General features: G+C 36.3%; 2 protein-coding genes across 3 annotated transcripts; one reads left to right on the top strand and one right to left on the bottom strand.

Moving 5' to 3' along the window:
* Nucleotides 1-1,511: 1,511 nt before the first annotated feature.
* On the bottom strand, nt 1,512-8,783 carry LOC103945986 (ubiquitin carboxyl-terminal hydrolase 15). 2 transcript variants are annotated; one of them, XM_009356585.3, is made up of 14 exons: nt 8,522-8,783; nt 7,334-7,780; nt 6,140-6,593; nt 5,589-6,048; nt 5,363-5,511; nt 5,140-5,228; nt 4,559-4,644; nt 4,293-4,455; nt 4,000-4,123; nt 3,702-3,859; nt 3,510-3,594; nt 3,070-3,282; nt 2,583-2,644; nt 1,512-2,391 (listed from the first exon to the last, which is right to left on the bottom strand). In XM_009356585.3, the coding sequence occupies exons 2-14, from the start codon at nt 7,627-7,629 to the stop codon at nt 1,698-1,700; spliced, it is 3,033 nt and encodes a 1,010-aa protein (XP_009354860.2). In that variant the 5' UTR covers nt 7,630-7,780; nt 8,522-8,783; the 3' UTR covers nt 1,512-1,697. The 2 variants fall into 2 exon arrangements, with proteins under 2 accessions (XP_009354860.2, XP_009354862.2); XM_009356587.3 differs by having other exon boundaries at nt 6,158-6,593; nt 8,522-8,781.
* Nucleotides 8,784-11,501: 2,718 nt separating this feature from the next.
* LOC103945985 (cationic amino acid transporter 8, vacuolar-like) lies at nt 11,502-13,665 on the top strand. Its single transcript, XM_048569695.1, has one exon. It carries the CDS (start codon nt 11,613-11,615, stop codon nt 13,380-13,382), a length of 1,770 nt encoding a protein of 589 aa, XP_048425652.1. The 5' UTR covers nt 11,502-11,612; the 3' UTR covers nt 13,383-13,665.
* Nucleotides 13,666-20,625: the final 6,960 nt, after the last annotated feature.

Genomic DNA, 20,625 nt, shown 5'->3' with positions numbered 1-20,625 from the left:
GTTCTGACGTGCATATCAAATACATTTATAGAGAAACTTAAAAGAACCCTAATACCTAAAATATCTAAATTATTTAAATAATAAAAAACTTAGGATACTAATAATAGCATTCACTTTCAACACAGGCCGTCCAAAGCGTGCTCTTAAAGGTGGACGAAGCTGCCAGACACATGGCTCCTTCTAGCATCTCAAAAATTAAATGAGATTTTTGAAATGATAATAATAATTTTTTTTTTAAATATGTTTTTTTATTGCTTGAACCTGTTTACATAAATCTTCCTCCCATGTGATATATTCTCCTTTTTTTTCATACATTTTTCAATTTGTTTCTACCCTTTAGATTAATAAATCCAAGAATGAATCAACGGACAAAAACCAAGCATAATTGCATAAAGATGCTAAAAGTGTGCACACATCACTACCTTTTTTGGTATGGTTGGTTTTAGATAGATATCTAGATAAGCATTATATTGCGGACTAGAGTCCTTGATTGAACATTGGCGTGGAGTGTGTGCCTACTGCGGAAAATGCCTTCGATTCTTCTTGGTTTCATCGAGACGGATTTCGGGTGTTGGAGAATAGAGTCACACATCATTATTCTTTTCATATTTTAATTTTTCTTTCTTAGGGACATGTTTATGTTGAGTAACGCTTTGCAAGAAATGGCGTCATTGGTACTAAAAGTGATAGGGTTGATGCTTAAAGTTAAAAGTGATAGGGCTGGTGCTTAAAGTTGTGGTGTAACACATTCAAACATTTTACCTTGTATGAGTTAATAAAGAATGACAACATATTAAGATTTCCCGTGGTCCAATGATCATTTAATTTGTTCAAATTTATTGAGCATTCAACCAAACATCTATTCATGTTTTAAGTTGATGATGTTCTTAAGAAAGTTAAAGCATATCCTATTCTCAAAGAGTGGTTCAATGATCGAAACTGTATTAACAATTGTTTAGTCGTTTGATTGTCAGTATTTTTATTTTCACTTTATCTAATAAACTATGATTTTTTGCGCTTTTTAGATGATCTAACACCTTTATATTTAAATGATTTTTTGCAAAAATGATTTTTGAATGAAGAGCAAAAATATAAACGGTTTTGATAATTGAAAATAGTTAGCCTCAACATAAAAAGTTGAGAACATATCCTTATAGAAGGACTACTAACCCTACAAAAAAATCTCCACTTAAATATTGAAAGCAATGAGAAGCGAAACAATAACTACTTCCAGCATGTTAAAGTGGGAAGTCCATACCTGCTAATTATTTTTACCTTCTTTTTCCTGTGCATGATGTTTTTTACTACTTACTAGTGTCAAACTTTTTCACAGTTTACCATCTAGCAATAGATTCCAAAGGTAGGCACCCATGGATTTTAACTTTTCCAAGTAAAAGTAAAGAACATCTCCTTCAAAGAACTTCAGCTGGTAGCAAATAGTTTCACCAAATTTTATGAGCTACAGGTGAAACAAAAGTTTATTCGTAAGCAAAAGATATTCCGAAGACAGATTGAAGCAAAGTAAAATCCCGGGACTCTACAATTTCCGGTGTTAATTAGATCGCTAAGAAGAAGATTGTTACATTTACTTGTTTTGATATGAAACATGCCCCAATCAACAATACATTGAAAACAAAAATGTTGGGACACAGCTCCTACCAGACTAAATAATCTATTCAATCAGTATCTCATATAGATTAGAGTTTACAATGATCCGAGGTTCGGTCAAGACTATGTATTGGGTTAGTCCCATATCTTACAAACGAGCTGCATTTAGTATCCAGAGGGTGTTCAGTTCGTGAATCACTGACCTTTCTTGAATAGTTTTGTTTCTGTGCTCTGTCAACAGGATGGGTTGATAAGTACGAATCAAAAATAACACCCTTATCCTTGGAAACAAATCTAGTGTGTGGCCTACTATTTGAAAATTTTCTGCAGGATGCAGAACTGCGAGAATACTCCGGTGCATATAACGTGTTGAAAATTGAAGAGATTGGATCCATATTGCAAGCATCGGCATAATCCACAGTACTGAAAGAGTCTCTAGTACTCTCAGTCGTGCAAGAGGCCTCATCAGAACTAAAAGGGGACCAATCACTTGACGTAGCATCAGAGAACTCCACGCCCATGGGCTCACCATATGTTTCCATCATTGGGAAAACATTCCCGTTAGAACTCCTGCGGATGTCATTAGTGATGCTGTTGCCAAAGCCATTTGCAATCTCTGGCCTGATATCATCTGGTAAATGCTCTGGACTAGCAAATTGGCTGCTGTGTTTGCTTTGGCCTGGCCATGACTTCTGAGCTTTCGATGTGCATTGATTTTCTAAATTTGGAACTTGCTCCCTGATAGCTTTTCCAGAAAATCCTCTGTGAGGGCGGGGACAAGACCTGGGAAAGAAAGATGAATATGTAGAACACCACCAATTGAACCCCTCCCAGTTCACAACCACCTTAGTTCGTACTATCTACTAAATGCTAATATATTCCAACATACAATCATATGAATGCTAAAACTCCCAATAAAGAAACGGTAAGGAAAGAGATCATGGTGGGTTCTTTTCAACGCCAATAAGACTCACCTCATGTAAAATAAGATATATGCTCCTTCCATCATAACCTGGCTCATTGAAACGGGGTGAACCTGTTTATGAAGTATGACCAACCTTAGGACCCAAATTCATTGACGGAAAATAAAACAAGAAATATAAATCATTCCTTTGTCTGTCAAGCATATGCACCAAGGGAAACCATGTCAACACTCAAAAGGCATAAATGCAAGGAAAGCAAATAAAAGGAATTCTAACCCAGAGACCCTTTCCATTTGTTGTTATGGAATAAACTACAGGTATTAATGTCTTATCAATATCATGACACTGATAATGAAGGCTCTTTCGCCGACTTCGATTTTTTTTAGCAAATTGGGATTCCTCCAATATTTACACGCACTCAGCAGGTACATTCAGATTGAACTTCCATTTTATTTGTGTTTAAGGAAAACAAATTTAAATCATTATCACAAAATCCCCAAAGCCATGCACTAAAATGTTGATTAGAAAAGGTGTTTACCTCAGTGTCATCTATCCTGAACCAATCGCCTCGCATATCTTTCACATATGCCACATAATGTCCAGAGAAAGATGCATTCTGCGTATCCAAATGCACCACAACACCATAGAGCAAGTAAAGAGGAGGAATGTCACCCGTTCCAGTCATAAATGGAATCATATCCAGCATGTCTGGAAAAGTGATGCACTTGTTTATTTTTCCATATTTTCCCTCCTGGTGAAGAACCAGCTGTTATTTAGGATTCCAGCAACAGAAGTAGTGCCCAGCATATAAAACCAGAAAGCCCTACAGTTATCTAGCAGGAAGGTGCCAAATCTGATAATCCTTTTTTCATGGGTGGAAGTTGGAAGCACGAGATGACTAGGGATTTGAATTGTGATTCGAACCAAAAACCAGAAAATTCTTCACTCTCAAGTCTCAATGCTAAATCTAATCAATACCTGAAATCTCTTCAAGACAATTGTAAGGATATTTGGCGCCTCATGTATGCTCAATTGCTTCCTGGCTCGAACATATGCAGCACACCTTTTCCGCAAAAAATGTGATTTTGTAAGTCACTGAAGTTCTACTGTAAAACTAAAAACTCATACATAACCTGGGTTCTAACAAATACTAAATTTAGGTTACCAGACCTTCCACATCTGTACATGTTTTCTCCATCCAAATCTTCAGGGGTTGTAAACTGAGTCAACGCATCTTCAAGTGATTCAACCCAACCAAATATCTCTAAGGTAAGATCCATGATGTTCTCATATCGTTCCGACTCATGATGACATCTCAAACACTTGACCTGGTGGCATTAACATTGATACATCCATGATTAGTGTGGGCAAAGAAGAACATAACTTAAAAAACAAGGGAAACAAAGAGCAGTTCGATGAAAAAAGGATTTATAACAACTTGAGAAGTGCGCAAATACGCAATAAGCACCTTTGATCTGAGATGTCCGCCAAATGTATGTTGTATAAAAGTTGTTTCTTGCAATCTAGGATCAACCTTGTTTTCACCACCCAGCCCCTCCAAGCATATAGATTGCATTGACGTAACTAGAAGCCTGGATAAATACCGCACATGATATACTAAAATTCCTTCCACAAAATTTGAAACTTCAATATTTTAAATATAATTTCTAAAGCTGAATACATATGGAGGTTGGTACAGATACAAATGCTTGCACATCAGTATTAAGAAAAGGAACACATAACTGGTAAGTTTAGACAGACCTTAAGAATTCATGTGCATCTTCTTGACTTCCATCACCAATTTGGCAATTGATACTCCTCATATGAAAAAGAATTCTGCTAGGAGAAAGTGGGCCCCCACTTTCTCGTAGCATCATCACATGTTGCTCCAGCTCACACATGAGACACCAATCTTTACCACAACCTAGTACATATCACAAGCAAAAGTGATTCCAATGTGCTTATAAACAAAACGCCGACATGGAAATTCCTTGGAAGATTAAAGGGATATGAGGAAAGGTAAGTACAGGCTCTTGAATGTGATCTGCGAAGCAAATAGATAATGAGAGGCTTTGTGCAGGTTAAGCACTGCAAGACAGCATTTGCATAGCAACTGCAAGAAAAATAAATTATTATTAATCACGATAACCCAATGATACAACACATCAACTATGAAAAAATTAATGGTTCAATTTCAGGACTTTATTTATATGAATCTGATTATCAACAACCCATCTGCATCTCCACAAAGTACACTAGTCACCTTTTAGTCAAACTTTATCTCTCTTCTATTACTATTAGTCGTATATTCTTTTATGTATTAAGAAAAGTAAAGGTTATCATAAGAATTCAAAATCAGGAAATTACAGGCAGGCTATGCAGACGATCACCAAAAATTACAACACATGAACTAATGTATTACTAGAAGCAGTGCAATGAGATCAATACTTGTTTTACTTCTGATCTAGTCATCCTAATCAACAAAACTTCACCTCTTTATTTTACCATTAAGTATGAATGGAGTACTCATTTCTAATCTATGAAAGAGTTCAAAAAGAAATTCTAATCCATGAAACTAATAATGCAAACATAAGCTATCATAATTTACCTGTTCCCACAATTCAAAAGGCCCCGAGGTGATAAGTCAAAGACTTCACACCGAAAGTACTTCACAAACTCATCATAAGGGAACAGGACCTGAGAGGCAAAGAGCATACATCAGTGACAAGTCCATTCAACTCAGAATCAGAAAAAGAACATAACTCATGGAGAAGGATAGTAAATAATTCAGGAGATATATTATGGTGATATATTCAAACAGAGATAGTGACCTTCTTAGTTTTCTGTCGGTAACCATTCACTTCAGGGACTTCCTGTCTGGTCAAGTTCTTTGGCTTCTCTAGACCCATCATCTTCATGATCCTACTGTTTGCAATTCCATTGCTCCCCTGTGCAGTGGTGTCTCTCATTCTAGTTACTTCTGCAGCACAAACATAGAGTTATAGCAACTATGAAGTGCAAAGGTATATTTACAGAGTAGTGGTTCACTAGACTGACTTGAATCTTCAGCAATATGTCCCTGCCTCTCTATCTCTGAGTAACACTGCTCTCCTGAGACTTCCATTGTTGAATTTGGCAATTTAGACACCTTTCTCCCAAGAGAATATGGAGCTCTTTTAACCTTTATGCTAGCCTTCATTGCCGTCATTTCAGCACATTTGAAATCTGTTGTTTCATCATTGGATAATATTTCCCCTTTAAGGGAATTTCCTCCATTTGGAATGAAGTCCAACCCATTTTCATGCACATCTATTCCACTTTTTGAAGAATATGCCGAGGATGTTAATCCAGAGTTGCTTCTTGATTCATATATGTTGCCATTTTGACCTTGAGACTTATCATTCTCATGCACCGTAGTTCTTGAAGTAGCTTGTCCTTTTATGTAACTATCAGAGATATTGACATTTTGCATCATAGGATTGCACTCCTCTGCTAACTGGGTGTCATAATTTCTTAACTGCAGCCAACAGTATAACATAATTATTAGACATCAAATCACATAATGTATAGACAGATTAACAATAGCAGAATAACAAAGTGACAAAAACTTTATGCTCCATAAAAACCTCTTTTGATGAATTAACATTAAAAGATCCCGAATGGGTAGTCCAACCAAAAGATGTTTCTTCAGAAGAATCAAATGTAACTCCAACTTTTTTTCTTAATTCTCTCTGGGATTTTCTGGAAACCCGCTTGTCCACACTTCTTCTCTCCGGCATGGAAACTTGAGAGGTATCAACCGAAGCACAGTCAAGCCTATCAGGGACACCAGTGCTTGTTGAAGGATAAATTATATTATCAGCTGGTGCTTGCTCCGCTAAAATCTGCTCCATCTTACTCCCAAAGTACTGTGAATTGATGCTGTCATTAGGTGAGAACTTCTCACAAAAAGATTCTCCAAATGAGACAGCCTTAGGAGATGAGCTTGAACAAGTAGGTTCCAACTGCAGGCATTCTTGCCTGTGAACTTCCCTCCAATGAATTATTTGACAATTACCAGAACTGCATATAATCCGTATAAACATTTAGGGACTGAGATCATGTTTGCACCTTTAGTTCATAAGGAGAAATATTTATTTGATAACACGTTCTTGCTGAAAAGTATCACATGTGTTTGCATGTTTCTGTTTTGTGGTTCTCCTTTTTACATTGATAGTACCATATTTGGTACAAGACTATGAAATTCCCAAATGAGCTACTTGATTTTGGTTAGCTGAATGTTGCACACTTTTTTTTCCTAGCTCGATCTTTAGTTCAGTGCTTGCATTCTAGTTCCCCTTCACAGAAGACTTTAAGAGAAATATACATCACCCACAAGCATAATACACTCTAACTATTTAAGTCATTATTTCCCCAAAATCTAAATCATGGTTTAAGGTAAAATATAAATAGATATTTGAGTTCACTGCTTGAATAAGGTGAAAACTAATTTGACCAAAAGGGATCAAATCAAGTTTTCATTTTTTTCTATTCCAAAACCACAGTTTGAGCACACAACACAAGCACCGATGTTAGGTTATATTATATAACCAAAGCAAGAAATTAAACAGAAGATACAGCTGTAATAGATCTTGAACAAAACACCAATCCTGTAGTGCAAACGTCACAATGGTTGCAATACTACAATTTTAAATTCAGTTTCAATCTCTTTAATCGGACAAGCATTTTTTTGTATTATTGAAATATAAAGGGAGAATGTACTGACAGAAAATCTATGTTCTTGCTATCAAATTAGAGCATACCAATATCTGACAGATTTGCATCTAGAGCAGCGGGTTGTAGCTGTACTGTAGCATCTGGCACATACTTGAAGTCCATTCTTTGAAGGACTTGAGGAAGACACAGGAGGAATAACAGCAGCAACAGTCATTGCTTCTGTTCTGAGAGCTTCTTCTGCAGCCAGTTGAGCAAGCAAACTTACCCTCTCTCTCTTCTTTGATGACTCACTCCATTTTCCAAGTAAAATGTAAGCAACCAAAGGGAGTACAACGAAAACCAGAAACAGGACCGGTATATCAGCTTCCCTTGGCTCAAGCATGTCCTCACCAGCATACTCATGTCCAACACCCCGTCAAAGCCACTAACCGGGAGATGATCTCTCAAAGTTACAAAATTCAAAATAAATTGACATCTAGGTCGGCAGCATAAAGTGCAAGATAAATCATATTCCACTGGACCACCACTCCGTCCTGTCAAATTTTCAGATTTATATTTTTACAAAATATAGTTTTGGTTCAAAACATAAAATTCAAGACTATATTTTTCATTTTTGTTCAGAACATTACATATATTTACATTCAAATGCTTAAATTCTGAGCCTTGAATTCAAAACAGATTGGTCATTCAACTAAAAAGTAAATACGACCTACATTTACCATAACATTGTTGATATAGCTTGAATCTATTTTGGTTCAATGTGACTAGTGACTACTGTCGTCAAACATTTCATCAGTCCGATAAAACAGAATATACGAAATATTGCTTATCGAAACAATAACCGAACCAATGAACCCTAACGGGTTACAGAAGCAATGTAAACAGCAAAAAATCTCTCCCATTTCAGCACACCCATTATTCAAAATCGAAATCTAAGAGAACGCCATTTGAGATATTTATCATTTTTTCCCCAATCTTGGCACATACCAGGGCATTCTGCTAACCAAATCCCTAAAAGAAGACCCAGCAGTGTTTCACCAAAATGCCAGAAACTCAAAATTTATCTAAAAACTTCTGCAATAACATTACTTTGGCAAACTTACACTTCCACAATTGAACAAACCAGCTAATTATTCCTGTCAATTCAAATTTAATGAGAAAACGAAAGGAAACCCAGTACAGAACAAGAATGCAAATCTGAGATGCAAGTACAAAATAGTGAAAAACCATTGGAAAAGTAGAGAGAGAGAATGGAGCAGCTAGAAGAAGCATACCTGATGCACAAGCAAGAAATCTGAGCAAAACCCAACTCACACTCTGAGCTCTGCTTCCTCCCCTCCACTATCCTCTTCTGGAAAAAATATAAAAATTGGTTCTTTGATTCCTCAGATGATAAGCTCAAAACAAAACAAACAAAAACTCTTCTTTCACTCTCTCTCTCTATCTCTCTCTCTCTCTCTCTCTCTCTCTCTGGTTCTTCACTTCACACTACGCACCTCACTTTTTAACGCTCGGTAATTGTCCTCTGCATCCTCGCAAACGCAAATCAGTGTATGCTCATGGAGAATCTGGAAACGTGGCACGGACCCTTTGGACGCCAAGCCTTCAGGTGCGGGGCCGACCAGACCCATGTTGCAGAGACATGATAAAAGTTAATTCGATTGATTGGTTTGGGGCCGTAGGATCTAGGCCCAGGGGTGGACTAGGGTCAAAAAAATTGTCCGAATGACATGATGGGAAGTTCGGGGGTGGGACCCGCCCGATGACGTTCCCAATAATTTTTAGCATGGGGCCACGTTTAATGGTCGATTCCCATGAGGAAGAGATCATTTCCGGATTTGTTTCTTTTAGTTTATTAAATTAATAGATCTCTATTATTGAAATTGATTTAACGGTTATAAATAAGAATTTATTTTAAAAATTATAATAATTTTAATCGTTAAATTAAATTTCAATATCATAAATTTATTGATTTGATAGATTAAGAATAATAGATTCTGAGAAGATCCCTCTACATTCCCATGGATTGAAGGGAAATTTCGAAGAGAGAATAAATGTTTGCGGAGGCCGACATGGTGAATTGAAAACTTGGGGGAAGGAGGAGAATCGTACTGCGTTTTTTTACAATAAAGAATTCAAATTTTTGGGGGATCGTGTGATTTTGATGCCTCAATGTCAATGGGTATGCATGAGACTAAAGTAATTAGATGGATCGGATATATTGTTGTGGTGATCGATATCGTTGCATCATAAATGTACAAACGATAGTTTGAGTAATCTCGTTCTTTATTTTATGGTTTTCTATGATAGTGGTATAAACTAAGCTCTAAACATATCAGTATTTTAACTTATTACACGATTTTACTTCGTCACCTGAATTAATTTGGTGAAGTTAAAAATGTTTGCAATGTGCTTTAGACTACATTTTGTTTCCATATGAGTTGCAAAAAATGAAATTTGTTGATCACAAAAATTAGTAAATATGTAAATTAAGCATGGATTTTAACTCTACCAAGTGGGTTTTGAACCCTTTTGTAAATTCATCATGGTTAAAATGATGTGAATTTGGTTACAATTAACATGATATTTTATTATTTTTACTCCTACATTTGGGAGTTTAATTTCGACATATTCTATGATTGAAAAATGAGATTTGTAGACACCTTTAACTAATGAGTGTAACCTACATGGCTTATAGCTTAAGCTTTTCATGTAGTAACACTATTTGTGGCAATATTTGAATCCTTTTTACCATTTAAATATGCTCGTTGCGTCCACTTTTTCCCTACCCTATATGTCCTTCGCGAATAGGCCAAAGCCCCAGCTAGTGCAATTGTAGTAAACCTTGTGATTTCACGTGCTTCCGCAGTAGGATTCGCCATTTAAATGAAAAGCCTCAGGGGATGGATCCAATGTAAGACTTAGTTTGACACGTTCATTTGTCGAGAAATGACATCTCAAGATTTTATAGCATGTATTGTTGTGTAGAAATTTTTAACCAAACATCCAATTATCTATCATTTTAATGCATGTTATACATAAAGTATAGTAAATTTTCATGACACTTGACAATCATGTTTTATGTGTGGAATAAATTGACTTGTTTTGTATGCCCATAAATTTTACTTGGTGTAGGATTATGCGTTTTCCCCTAAATATGACATTACATTAATGTTTCATGTTTTTTCTTTCACAAGGTGATTTGCCACCCGCCTTTTGGGACGGGGAATACCCTATTAACCTGAGAGCTTAAGGTGTGCTTAATTTGACCTCAACATGAGGGAACAATGAATTACTCACCCACTCGACTCATCCATCATACAGCCAATCACTTTAACGCTTTGCTTCCTTACCCACTTGATGTTTCATAATTGGGTAACGTATATAATAAGGATTTTTCCACTACCATCGATTAGGTGGTGGTGCTTAATTGATTGGGTTAATAGAGAACAATTTGCATAATGTTTCTAGATGGTAGTTGGCAATCATGTCCATCAAGAAAAAATGGTTGCAGCTGAATGTGATATGGAGAAGCATTTAGCTTGAGTCTTGTTTGCGTTCGATTAGTCATGATGATAGAATGATTCCAAAGCTGGATCCGTGTAAAGTTGTTTTATGCCTTGTGTTTCAAGGCATTAGACCTCATCCTACTCAAATCATTATGCTTCTCCATGTATCATAAGACACTTTCTCTAGATGTTATTTTTCGAGTTAAATTTTGACATTTTTGTGCGTGATTCTTTTTGTTGTCGTTGTTTAGTTATCATAAATGTGGATGTTGATCAATAGATTATGAATGGGTCTTCTTCATGTGAGATAAATAGATTTAAGATTTCTCAACTTGTGATACGACGCTCCATATTTATGGTTGATGTTTAAACTATTTGTCATTTATTTGATGTCATTTGGGCTTGACCCTCCCCTCCTGCTGGGCAGGTGTTGAGCCATGTGGCCCGTGTGGCTCTCTTCTTTTTGTAATTTTAGTTATTTTCCAACATATTTTCTTTTTAAATACTAACAGAATAAAACGTGAAAAATATGGCAGCCTTGTTTTGCGGTTAAGCAAAAGAAAATTAAAAATCCCACTAAAAAATGAATCTAGCTCTAATTATTGCATTATTCAACAGCAGCCAATGAATTTAGCCTTAAAAAAACAAATGGTAATAATATCATAATTACATCCCAAAATAAAAACAAAAACTAATGATCAAGATGAACCGCTAATTATAATTCCCCAGTAGTTGTTTCCTTCCATAATTCACCCACCATCAACTACCACTCCGTCTCCAACTCCAACACCAACACCAAAACCAGCATCTGCAACACTTCAAAACCCACCAACCCTCAGAGCCACCGTAAACCGCCATGGATTTACATCCCGTGCAGGAAGACCAGCAGGACCCAAAACCCAGAAGCTACTGGAGCAGATGGAGCAAGCAGGACTTCTTCCCAGAACCCTCATTCCAGAACTTCAATTCCTACAAGGACGCCCTCTCCCACACCCCCTCCCGCCTTAAGGACCGCCTCTTCCACCGCTCCTCCGACTCCTTCGAGCTCCTCCAGCTCCCCAAACAGAGCGAGAATAGCATGAAGCGCTGCCTCACCTGGTGGGACTTAATCTGGCTCGGGTTTGGCTCCGTCGTTGGTTCAGGCATTTTCGTCATCACTGGGCAGGCGACCCGCGAGAACGCCGGTCCCGCCATTGTTCTCTCCTATGCCATCTCTGGCTTCTCTGCTTTGCTCTCGGTTCTGTGCTACTCAGAGTTCGCCGTCGAAGTCCCAGTTGCCGGCGGGTCGTTTTCGTATCTTCGGATCGAGTTGGGGGACTTTGTGGCGTTCATTGCTGCGGGGAACATCCTCCTGGAGGCTCTGGTGGGTTCGGCAGGGCTCGGAAGGTCTTGGTCTTCTTACTTTGCCAGCATTTTAAGGACTGATGACACCGATTTTCTGCGAATTCGCGTAAAGTCTCTGCCTGATGGGTTTAATCTTCTGGACCCAATAGCTGTTGTGGTGCTTTTGGTTGCTAATAGTATTGCAATGAGTGGGACTAGGAGGACTTCTGTGTTGAATTGGATTGCTTCCATTGCTAGTGGTTTGATCATAGTGTTTATATTGATTGTTGGGTTTGTTAAGGGTAAGACTGAGAATTTGGTGCCCTTTTTCCCATATGGGGCAAAAGGCGTTTTTGAGGCGGCTGCTGTTGTGTACTGGTCTTATACTGGTTTCGATATGGTTGCTAATATGGCCGAGGAAGCAAAGAAACCCTCGAGGGACATACCGGTTGGTTTGGTTGGTTCTATGAGTCTGATCACAGTGGTTTATTGCTTGATGGCTTTGGTGTTGTGTATGATGCAGAAATACACTCAAATCGATAAAGATGCCGCTTATTCGGTTGCTTTTGAGGCAATTGGGATGAGTTGGGCTAAGTACTTAGTGAGTATATGTGCCCTCAAGGGAATGACTACAAGTCTGCTGGTTGGCTCTATGGGGCAAGCTAGGTATACCACTCAGATTGCAAGAGCGCATATGATTTCACCCTGGTTTGCTTTGGTTCACCCGAAAACTGGAACCCCCATTTATGCTACTGCATTGGTAACCTTAATTAGTGCAGTTGTTGCTCTATTCACAAGTCTGGATGTGCTGTCGAGCGTCTTCTCTTTCAGTACACTCTGCATATTTATGTTTGTGGCTATTGCATTGCTTGTGAGGCGATATTATGTTAAGGATGTGACACCAACAACTGATTTGATCCAATTCCTTGTATGTTTGTTCTTAATAATCGGTGGTTCTACTGGAATTACAGCGGTTTGGAATAAAGGCATGCGCGGGTGGGTTTGGTATGTTGTGCTTTCTGTGATTTGGTTATCAGGGACTTTGTGGATGGCATTGCTTCCAAAGCACCGAGTTCCTAAGGTTTGGGGGGTTCCACTTGTTCCGTGGTTGCCTGCATTGTCGATTGGAATTAATGTTTTTCTCATTGGGTCTCTGGGTTATGTTGCATTCTTGAGGTTTTTCATTTGCACTGCGGTCATGGTTCTCTACTATTTGTTCGTCGGTGTTCATGCAACATATGATGTCGCTCACCAGATTGAACAAGAACCAAAAACTGAACAGGGAAATGAAATCGCTAGTTAAGAGGTGCTATGCTTGTCTACTATTTGACGGTCGGTGTAGATGCAGCATGTGATGTAGCTCAACAGGTTGAACAAGAACGAAGAACCGACAGTTTCAGGGGTTTATTCAATTGGGAATTTAAGAGATTTTAATAGATTTATAAATCTATGTATTTTTATAGAGTTTAATTGATTTGTAAATATTCAATATAAAATTTTGATTCAATTCCCTCGAAATATCATGGGGAGAGATGAGATTTGTGGATACTTAAAATACAATACAAAATCTCTCAAATTCCTTCTAATTCCTCAACTTTTCTAAATTCTTTAAATTCTAATTTTAATTGAATACACCCGAATTTCTAAGAATTTTAATAAATTACCTTAAAATCCTGATTGAATACATATTAAATTTCAAAGAATCACTTAAAATCCTGATTGAATACCCCTAGATTCATTAAAAGAATTAAAATCCCTCAAAATCCTAATTGAATACACCCCTGATATCTCTTGAGAGAATTTGTGAGTATAAGTTATTGCATTAGAATGTCTAGTTTTCCATATCTTCAGTTTCGTTTTTCTTGTTGTTTTAGTTTCGACTAAAGTTAAATTAGTTAATGAGAACAAGGTAGTTTATACGATGAAAGAAGTCAAGTTTCCACCATAAAACCAAAAAGTGTCCCAACTCGTTGTATGCACATCTACGGTCCTTAATTCTCCGACGTAGGATTCACAATATCAAATATTGGCATGATTCTGTTTTCATCCAAAATCCAATTTTATGTGAGTTGGTTTTAGGTGAGGGGGAAACAAAATGCGAATGACTGTACATGTGCTTTATAGAATTGCTTCGAGGCTTTAGATTGAATGCTTCATTAAACTGCGTCGTGTAATTAACAACCGTAAGTAAATGACCAAGGTCAAGATAAAGAAAATAATGAGACAACCACATGAGCAAAGAGAATGAGAGATAAAAGTTTATCATAAGGTGCGGTTTTGCAATGAGGCGAACACACTACCCTAACCAAATGTTCTAACTCATATTTACATTCCTCAAGTATAAATTTTAGGATCCTTGATTACTGAGAAATTGGACGAGTAACACTCTAACAGAATGCCAATAAGTTGATCGAGTTGGTCATTGTTTCTTCATTTGGGTTGGAGCTCAAAATTTATGAGTTGCCCATTGGGAAATGGGTTGACATCTAAATTGGATTTCTCCATACCGGACTCCCCTGACCCCAGGCACCTTATATTTGATAAGTTTCTAGGGCCCGGTCCTATTTTGAGCCCTCCAATGCCACTTGTTTTCATATTCTTGGTTCACTTGCAATTTTCCTTCATACCACCTAAATCTCAACCCTAATATCACCATTTCTGCATTCACTTTCCACTTTTTTTCACCATCTCCTCTATTTCCCATCATCCCCCTTTCCCTAAATCCCAAGTCTTTGTAATTTTGGGGTGTTTAGACAACCACGTTGATCTCTTCACGAAGCTACTGTTGAAGTTTACTTTTCCGAAGTTTGTCTAAGGAGTTGGATTGCTTACATTGCCTCATTTGCAATGCCAGTAGTTCTCAAGGGGAGTTTTGTCAAAATCAAGGGAGTATTATGTAGTATACTCACTTGACCTTAATGTATTATTTTTTCCTCGTATCAAAAGCACTTTTTTCCACTAGTTTTTGCTAACAAAAAGAGGTTTGGCACCCACATCAGGTTGGTCATACCTTGACTTGTGCATTTACTGCCGCCTTTCATCTCAAGCATTGATATTGCATTAACTCATCTTTTCTCCTTAGACTACAAGTTTGTCCCATTGAATTTACTATAACTAGATTTTGGTGAGACTATGCTCCTAAGTGCATCACTACTTAAAGACTCGAGTATGCATTGCATGTGCCTAACAAGAATATTTGATCAGTCACTTCCATATTTTCTTGAATACCTAGTGCAACTTCTTTAGTTCTACACAGAAGGAGGAGTATTGCAATTAATATTAAATAGGAATGTGATTGTATAAACTAAAAGTAAGAATCTTATAGGATCTAAAAGATCGTTTCCTTGTATAATTTGTTTCTCATTAGGGTTAGGGTTTGTTTCTTATTTATAAGTAAGTTAGGTTAATTACCTTTCATTTCCTACAAGTCTTATATTGAGAAGTTAGGTTAATTACCTTTCATTTCCTACAAGCCTTATATTGAGGATATTTATGTTAAGCTCAATAAAACGAGTAGTAATTAGGGTACAAAGAAGCCAATGTTGGGTCACTCAGTAATTAGGGTACAAACAAGTCTTATATTGAGGATATTGATTGTGGATTTGTTCAAAGCTTCCTATACATTCCATCTTAAGAGACAAGAATACACATCAAAATATTTCTCAACGTATACCCTAAAATATAAACACATCGTGCACTCATATTCATTACACACAAATTAGTAGCTTGTGTAAACTAGGACAAAAGGCTTTTGCATCACTGTTGTACCTAACCTAGAATCAAAGTAAGTACATTATTTTGGTTCACAAAAGAAAGAAAATGAAAAATGGGAACTTGGTCTAAATATAATAATCGTTATTAGTCACAGACTCATAGTGGTCCTACAGCACTAGCTTAAAATGCATAATTTAAAATGTGTTGGATAAGAGCTTTGAAGTGATTACTTAACTGACTATTTAAGGAATATAAAATATGAACTAAAGGGCACTTACTGACTCAACGGTCATATCTCAGCTCATCACGCGGCAATCAATTTTGACCATCATGCAATTGTTCAAGTTGTTTGAGTCATTGATTGTCAACATCGTTGACTAATAATTGAGTAGAATCTGTACACTTCACATCGTTATACATCATTTTTAGATATTACGAGTGAAGGAATGTGCTTCTTCTAGATCGAGGAAGAAATGCTTCCGTGAACACCTGTTATATATTGTGATATTTCGTGACAGATGTAATAATATCCAACGTGTGTTTGCACGCTGATTGTGAAATAACTATATATGACTAGACTAATGGAATTGAATTCTATCCAAATTCAAATTGTGTGGATTTTAGAGATTTTTATATCTTAATGATTTATTGTGTATCGTGTGGTCATAAATCATTTGATTTTGTTTTATTTAAAATTAAACACAAATAGTACGTCACGAAAATTAACTGCACGATATACAATGAACAATTAGAATATGAAGATCTCTAGAATCCTCTATCTGAAGAGGATCTTATTCCTAGTCTAAATCCCATTCCACTTTTTCATGAATCGTCTGCCAGAATAGGACTTCGACATGACTAAATAAAAATCTGCATCCATCTGTTTTTAAGAAACATAAATAATTCATTGATAGAAAAAAAAAAAAAAAAAAAAAAAAGGTACAATACTTGAATTCTTGATGTAAATGCAATATGGTTGGAAGTCAATCTCAAACAAAATAGTCCTCCAAGCATATCCACTATGAAATTCGGTGGATTATCAAATCAAAAACAAGGACTAGCTACATCCGATCCATGCTTGTGTTAATTTCATAGCATTTCTCTTCTACAGTTTGCCTTTGGTGAGTGGTGACAGAAAATGGCAACGGCTAGTTACGGGCTTTTATTTTTGAGTTTGTTGTATCCAGTTAATTAGGTTTACTCTAAAAGCCTTCTCGGTTGTATGCGTTCTAGTTCAAAAATTAAACCTTAAATGGTGTATTCGTGAATCGTTATTTTTTGGTGTCATGATATCATATTATCAAATAAAAATTCATTTTTTTTTCTCTTTTTTGGTGGACTTCATATGTTGTGGAATTTTATGTTTGTCGATTTTTCTTTTTCATATATGTTTCTCGCTGCATCATCTATGTTGTATTTTTATCTTTCTAATTAAAATTTATAGTGTGTGTGTGTATATATATATATAACTATTAGTGTAATGTTATTCCTATTTTGATATAGAAAAAGCTCTCAATTTTGAATCTTGTGTATGTATCCAAACTTAAAAGCAATTGAACTATAATAATACCTCGAAATTTAAGGACACTAATTTTCTATAACAATAGCAACAGTGCACCAACTAAAATAATATTTGTTCTTTCTATGGGCGTGCCTTTTGGTCATAGATCACATATGAGTGTCGTGTTAATAAGGCAAGACATAATTGAGCGCTTATTTGTGCCTTCGTTTTGACATGTCTAACAAACCTTTTCAATTGATTGGACACTACTTTGTAATCGTGCTCAATACCATATTTATTTAAAAAAAAATTGAAAAATTTTTTTCTCATAAATTACATCGGGTACGGATCATCTTTTACTCGAACCCGGCCATGGCCAAAGCCTTAGCATCTGGGTTGCTGTTTGGAATACATGAGCACAGTGGAATACCGAACACACGAGCTGGAACACACGGATCGAGCGAAAAACGGTAAAATATATTGAGAGGACGAGGGTTTACTGTGGTCATATTACGACTTCCCTTCCGAAAGGGATGGAGGAATTGAAATAAAAAAGAATCCACAAAATTATTTCTTAATTTTAATTATTAAAATGTATATTTGTAAATTGACCAACGACCAAGTGCCCTTTCGACCTGAAACCTGTGGTACCTTTCTACCTAAAAACATATTGGACACTCTGTCACTTTCTTTGTCAACTGCATTCCAATGGAAAGCACACACGTGGCTTGAAAATAGCACATTGATTTTACACCTATCATGGTCCAAGCTTTCGATGAGTCTTGACTAAGTGAGAAATTATTGACCTCCAAGCCATCGTGGATCGTTCATTTAAAGGATCTCGTTTTCGTGCAGTATTTTTGGTGGGATATTATATATGCTTCCACAGACATTAGCCGGCCCTACGCTCTTTACAAATGGTTTCAATGAATTAAGACTTGCGCTTCCATTTCAAGATTTTCTCAATTAAAGTCCTGGCCTACTTCCTCAACTTCTTTATTCTGGATGATCTTATTCATTGATCACAGTTAATGCTGGGTAAACGGTTTCTGAAATTGCCTTATTGTATTTGTATTCTACGTTAAGACGATTATGACATTTTGATAATACTCAATTTTCATCTAACACATACATTTTCACGACATATAAGTATTATTTTATCTCTTTCTAACACGCTTACTTTCTAGATACTTTTCTAACACTTTTACGTTACGTATTGTCATAGCGTCGTACTCTCACTGACACTTTTGTTTTACGTGTCGACATATCATCGTGATCTCTCTGTCACATTCACATCACGTGTCGTCATTTCATTTCATGTGTTTGTATCATCAAAATCTTTGATTTTTACCCAAGAGAAAGTGAATACTACATAAAGGTAAGAGCGAGATTTTTTGTATTGCAAGAAATGCATTTGATTTGTTTCACTTGAGGATACTGGAGCACTTGAAGCCGCAAATTCTCATACAATGAATCAAAACAAAAGATCGTTAACAAAAATGTGATTCCAACAATGAATTTTGGCAGTACATTCTAACTTTGCATATGAGATAAGATAGTTTCTTGGGCAATGAATAAAAGTTGTAATCACATCAAGCTCAATACACTTTGGAAATTTGGTGGCATTTATAGTGTAGGGCAGCATGCATATGATTATGAAAGTATATCAAACTCCCAAGGGATCTGTATCTTTTTTTTTCTAAAGTTGGGAAGGGGAAGTTTGAAACTATTACAATAATTATCGTTGGAGATGAGAATTTGGAATGTAGGACGCATGAATGGAAACCTAACATCATATCCACTAAGATATTAATTGGACCACTAGGGAAAAATGTAAGCGAGTCTAAAAAGTAGAAAGAGAAATGTGAGAAAATAAGTGAAAAGTAGAAAGAGAGATGTGAAAAAATAGAACTGGACTTGGTTGCTAAAAATTCAGCAGCAGGTCCTGCTTACACCCAATCCCGGCTAATCAAAACTTGGACACATATCCAGCCGAGATTGGTTGTAAGCAAGACCTGCTGCTGAATTCTTCAGCAGCCAAGTCTTTTCCGAGAAAATAAGTGTAGTACTTTTCTTTTATGAAGACGTGATGGCATTCAAATTCCTCATGTCATTTCCATCTTTAAACCTTAGCCTTTTAGGGACATGGATCGGATCCATTGGTCCTAATCTACCAAGTCATATCATGCGGGCCATTAAAATTTAATCAAACGACTAAAGTTATTATAACTTTTTAGAATAGACTCCTGTTTGCAGCTGTTGGATCAAATTTCAATAACCCGGATGATATGACTTGATGGATTAGGACCAATGGATCCGGAGAGGATCCATGTCCCGTTTTTAGGCTCAAAAAGCTCATCCATAGAACAACATTTAGGTCAAGGTGAATCTTCATTTCCTCGAATATGGGTCACATCAAAATTGAAGCGCAAAAACATGCAGCATGAGCTGTTTTATGTCCAAATTATCCTAATGTTTAGCAGTGAAGTTTCACTTTTTATCCTGTGGAACATGCAATGATTTGTCTACTGAACTAGAAAACTAGTTAAAAGTATATCTGAATGACTAGCAAATATTTCCTATGATTCTGTGGACTATAGAAAATAAACTATATGGAGCAGTTATGAGATTGTAATTTATTAGTTAGAATACAGCTTAGATAAGAATAGTATTTTTCACATTTCATTTTATCCCTTTGCACATTTTTCTTTGTTTTTATAGCTTTGCTTTGTAACTTTGTTTGCTCGATTCTAACAGCACAAAATAAGATGAAAATCTGAAGGAAAAAAGGGTGAAACTTACTCCTCTTGAGATAGTAGTAAGATCATTTCCAGTGGAAATGTAAAATTGTAAAGGTTAAATTATGATTGATGGTTGATATGGCAATTTAAAGTATCATATCAAGTTTAGTGTTTCTCCCACTGAATAGTTAAATATTATTTTTATTAGTGTAGAGTTTTAAATGGTTGTATGTTCTCTCATGGGGAACCTACATGTTTCCCACTTATGATTAATGTATCTTTCACCATACAAACATCATAATCGAAATCATTCACTCTTTATCACCATTTGAATACCATATTTGCAAAAAAAAAAAAAAAAATCATTCAATTTGGAGATTTTATACGGATTATGCTAGATGTAGGTGATGTGGGTCATTCATATGCAACAAACAAATTCACGGTTCATCATGAGGTTGCTACTTGTTATCAATATTATCAATTGGTTTGATATGCTTGGATGGCTAAATGATCTCCAAATTGAATGACTTTTTGGCGATATAGTATGTAGACGATGATAAAGAGAATGAAAATTTTCGATTATGATGTTT

The sequence above is a fragment of a genome, unplaced genomic scaffold, assembly GCF_019419815.1.
Source record: "Pyrus x bretschneideri cultivar Hongxiangsu unplaced genomic scaffold, Pyrus_bretschneideri_v1 Contig50, whole genome shotgun sequence".
In the NCBI taxonomy this organism is placed as follows: Eukaryota; Viridiplantae; Streptophyta; class Magnoliopsida; order Rosales; family Rosaceae; genus Pyrus; species Pyrus x bretschneideri.
This window is presented reverse-complemented; position numbering and strand designations above follow the sequence as displayed.

Bases quoted from the DNA above. Each gene is read 5' to 3' on its own strand.
- LOC103945986 (XM_009356585.3), bottom strand. From the start codon at position 7,629: ATGCTTGAGCCAAGGGAAGCTGATATACCGGTCCTGTTTCTGGTTTTC. The intron at 5,229-5,362 runs GTCACTATCTCT...TTTGCCTCTCAG, and splicing joins ACCGACAGAAAACTAAGAAG to GTCCTGTTCCCTTATGATGA. The intron at 2,392-2,582 runs GTGAGTCTTATT...TTTCTTTCCCAG, and splicing joins TATATCTTATTTTACATGAG to GTCTTGTCCCCGCCCTCACA.
- LOC103945985 (XM_048569695.1), top strand. From the start codon at position 11,613: ATGGATTTACATCCCGTGCAGGAAGACCAGCAGGACCCAAAACCCAGA.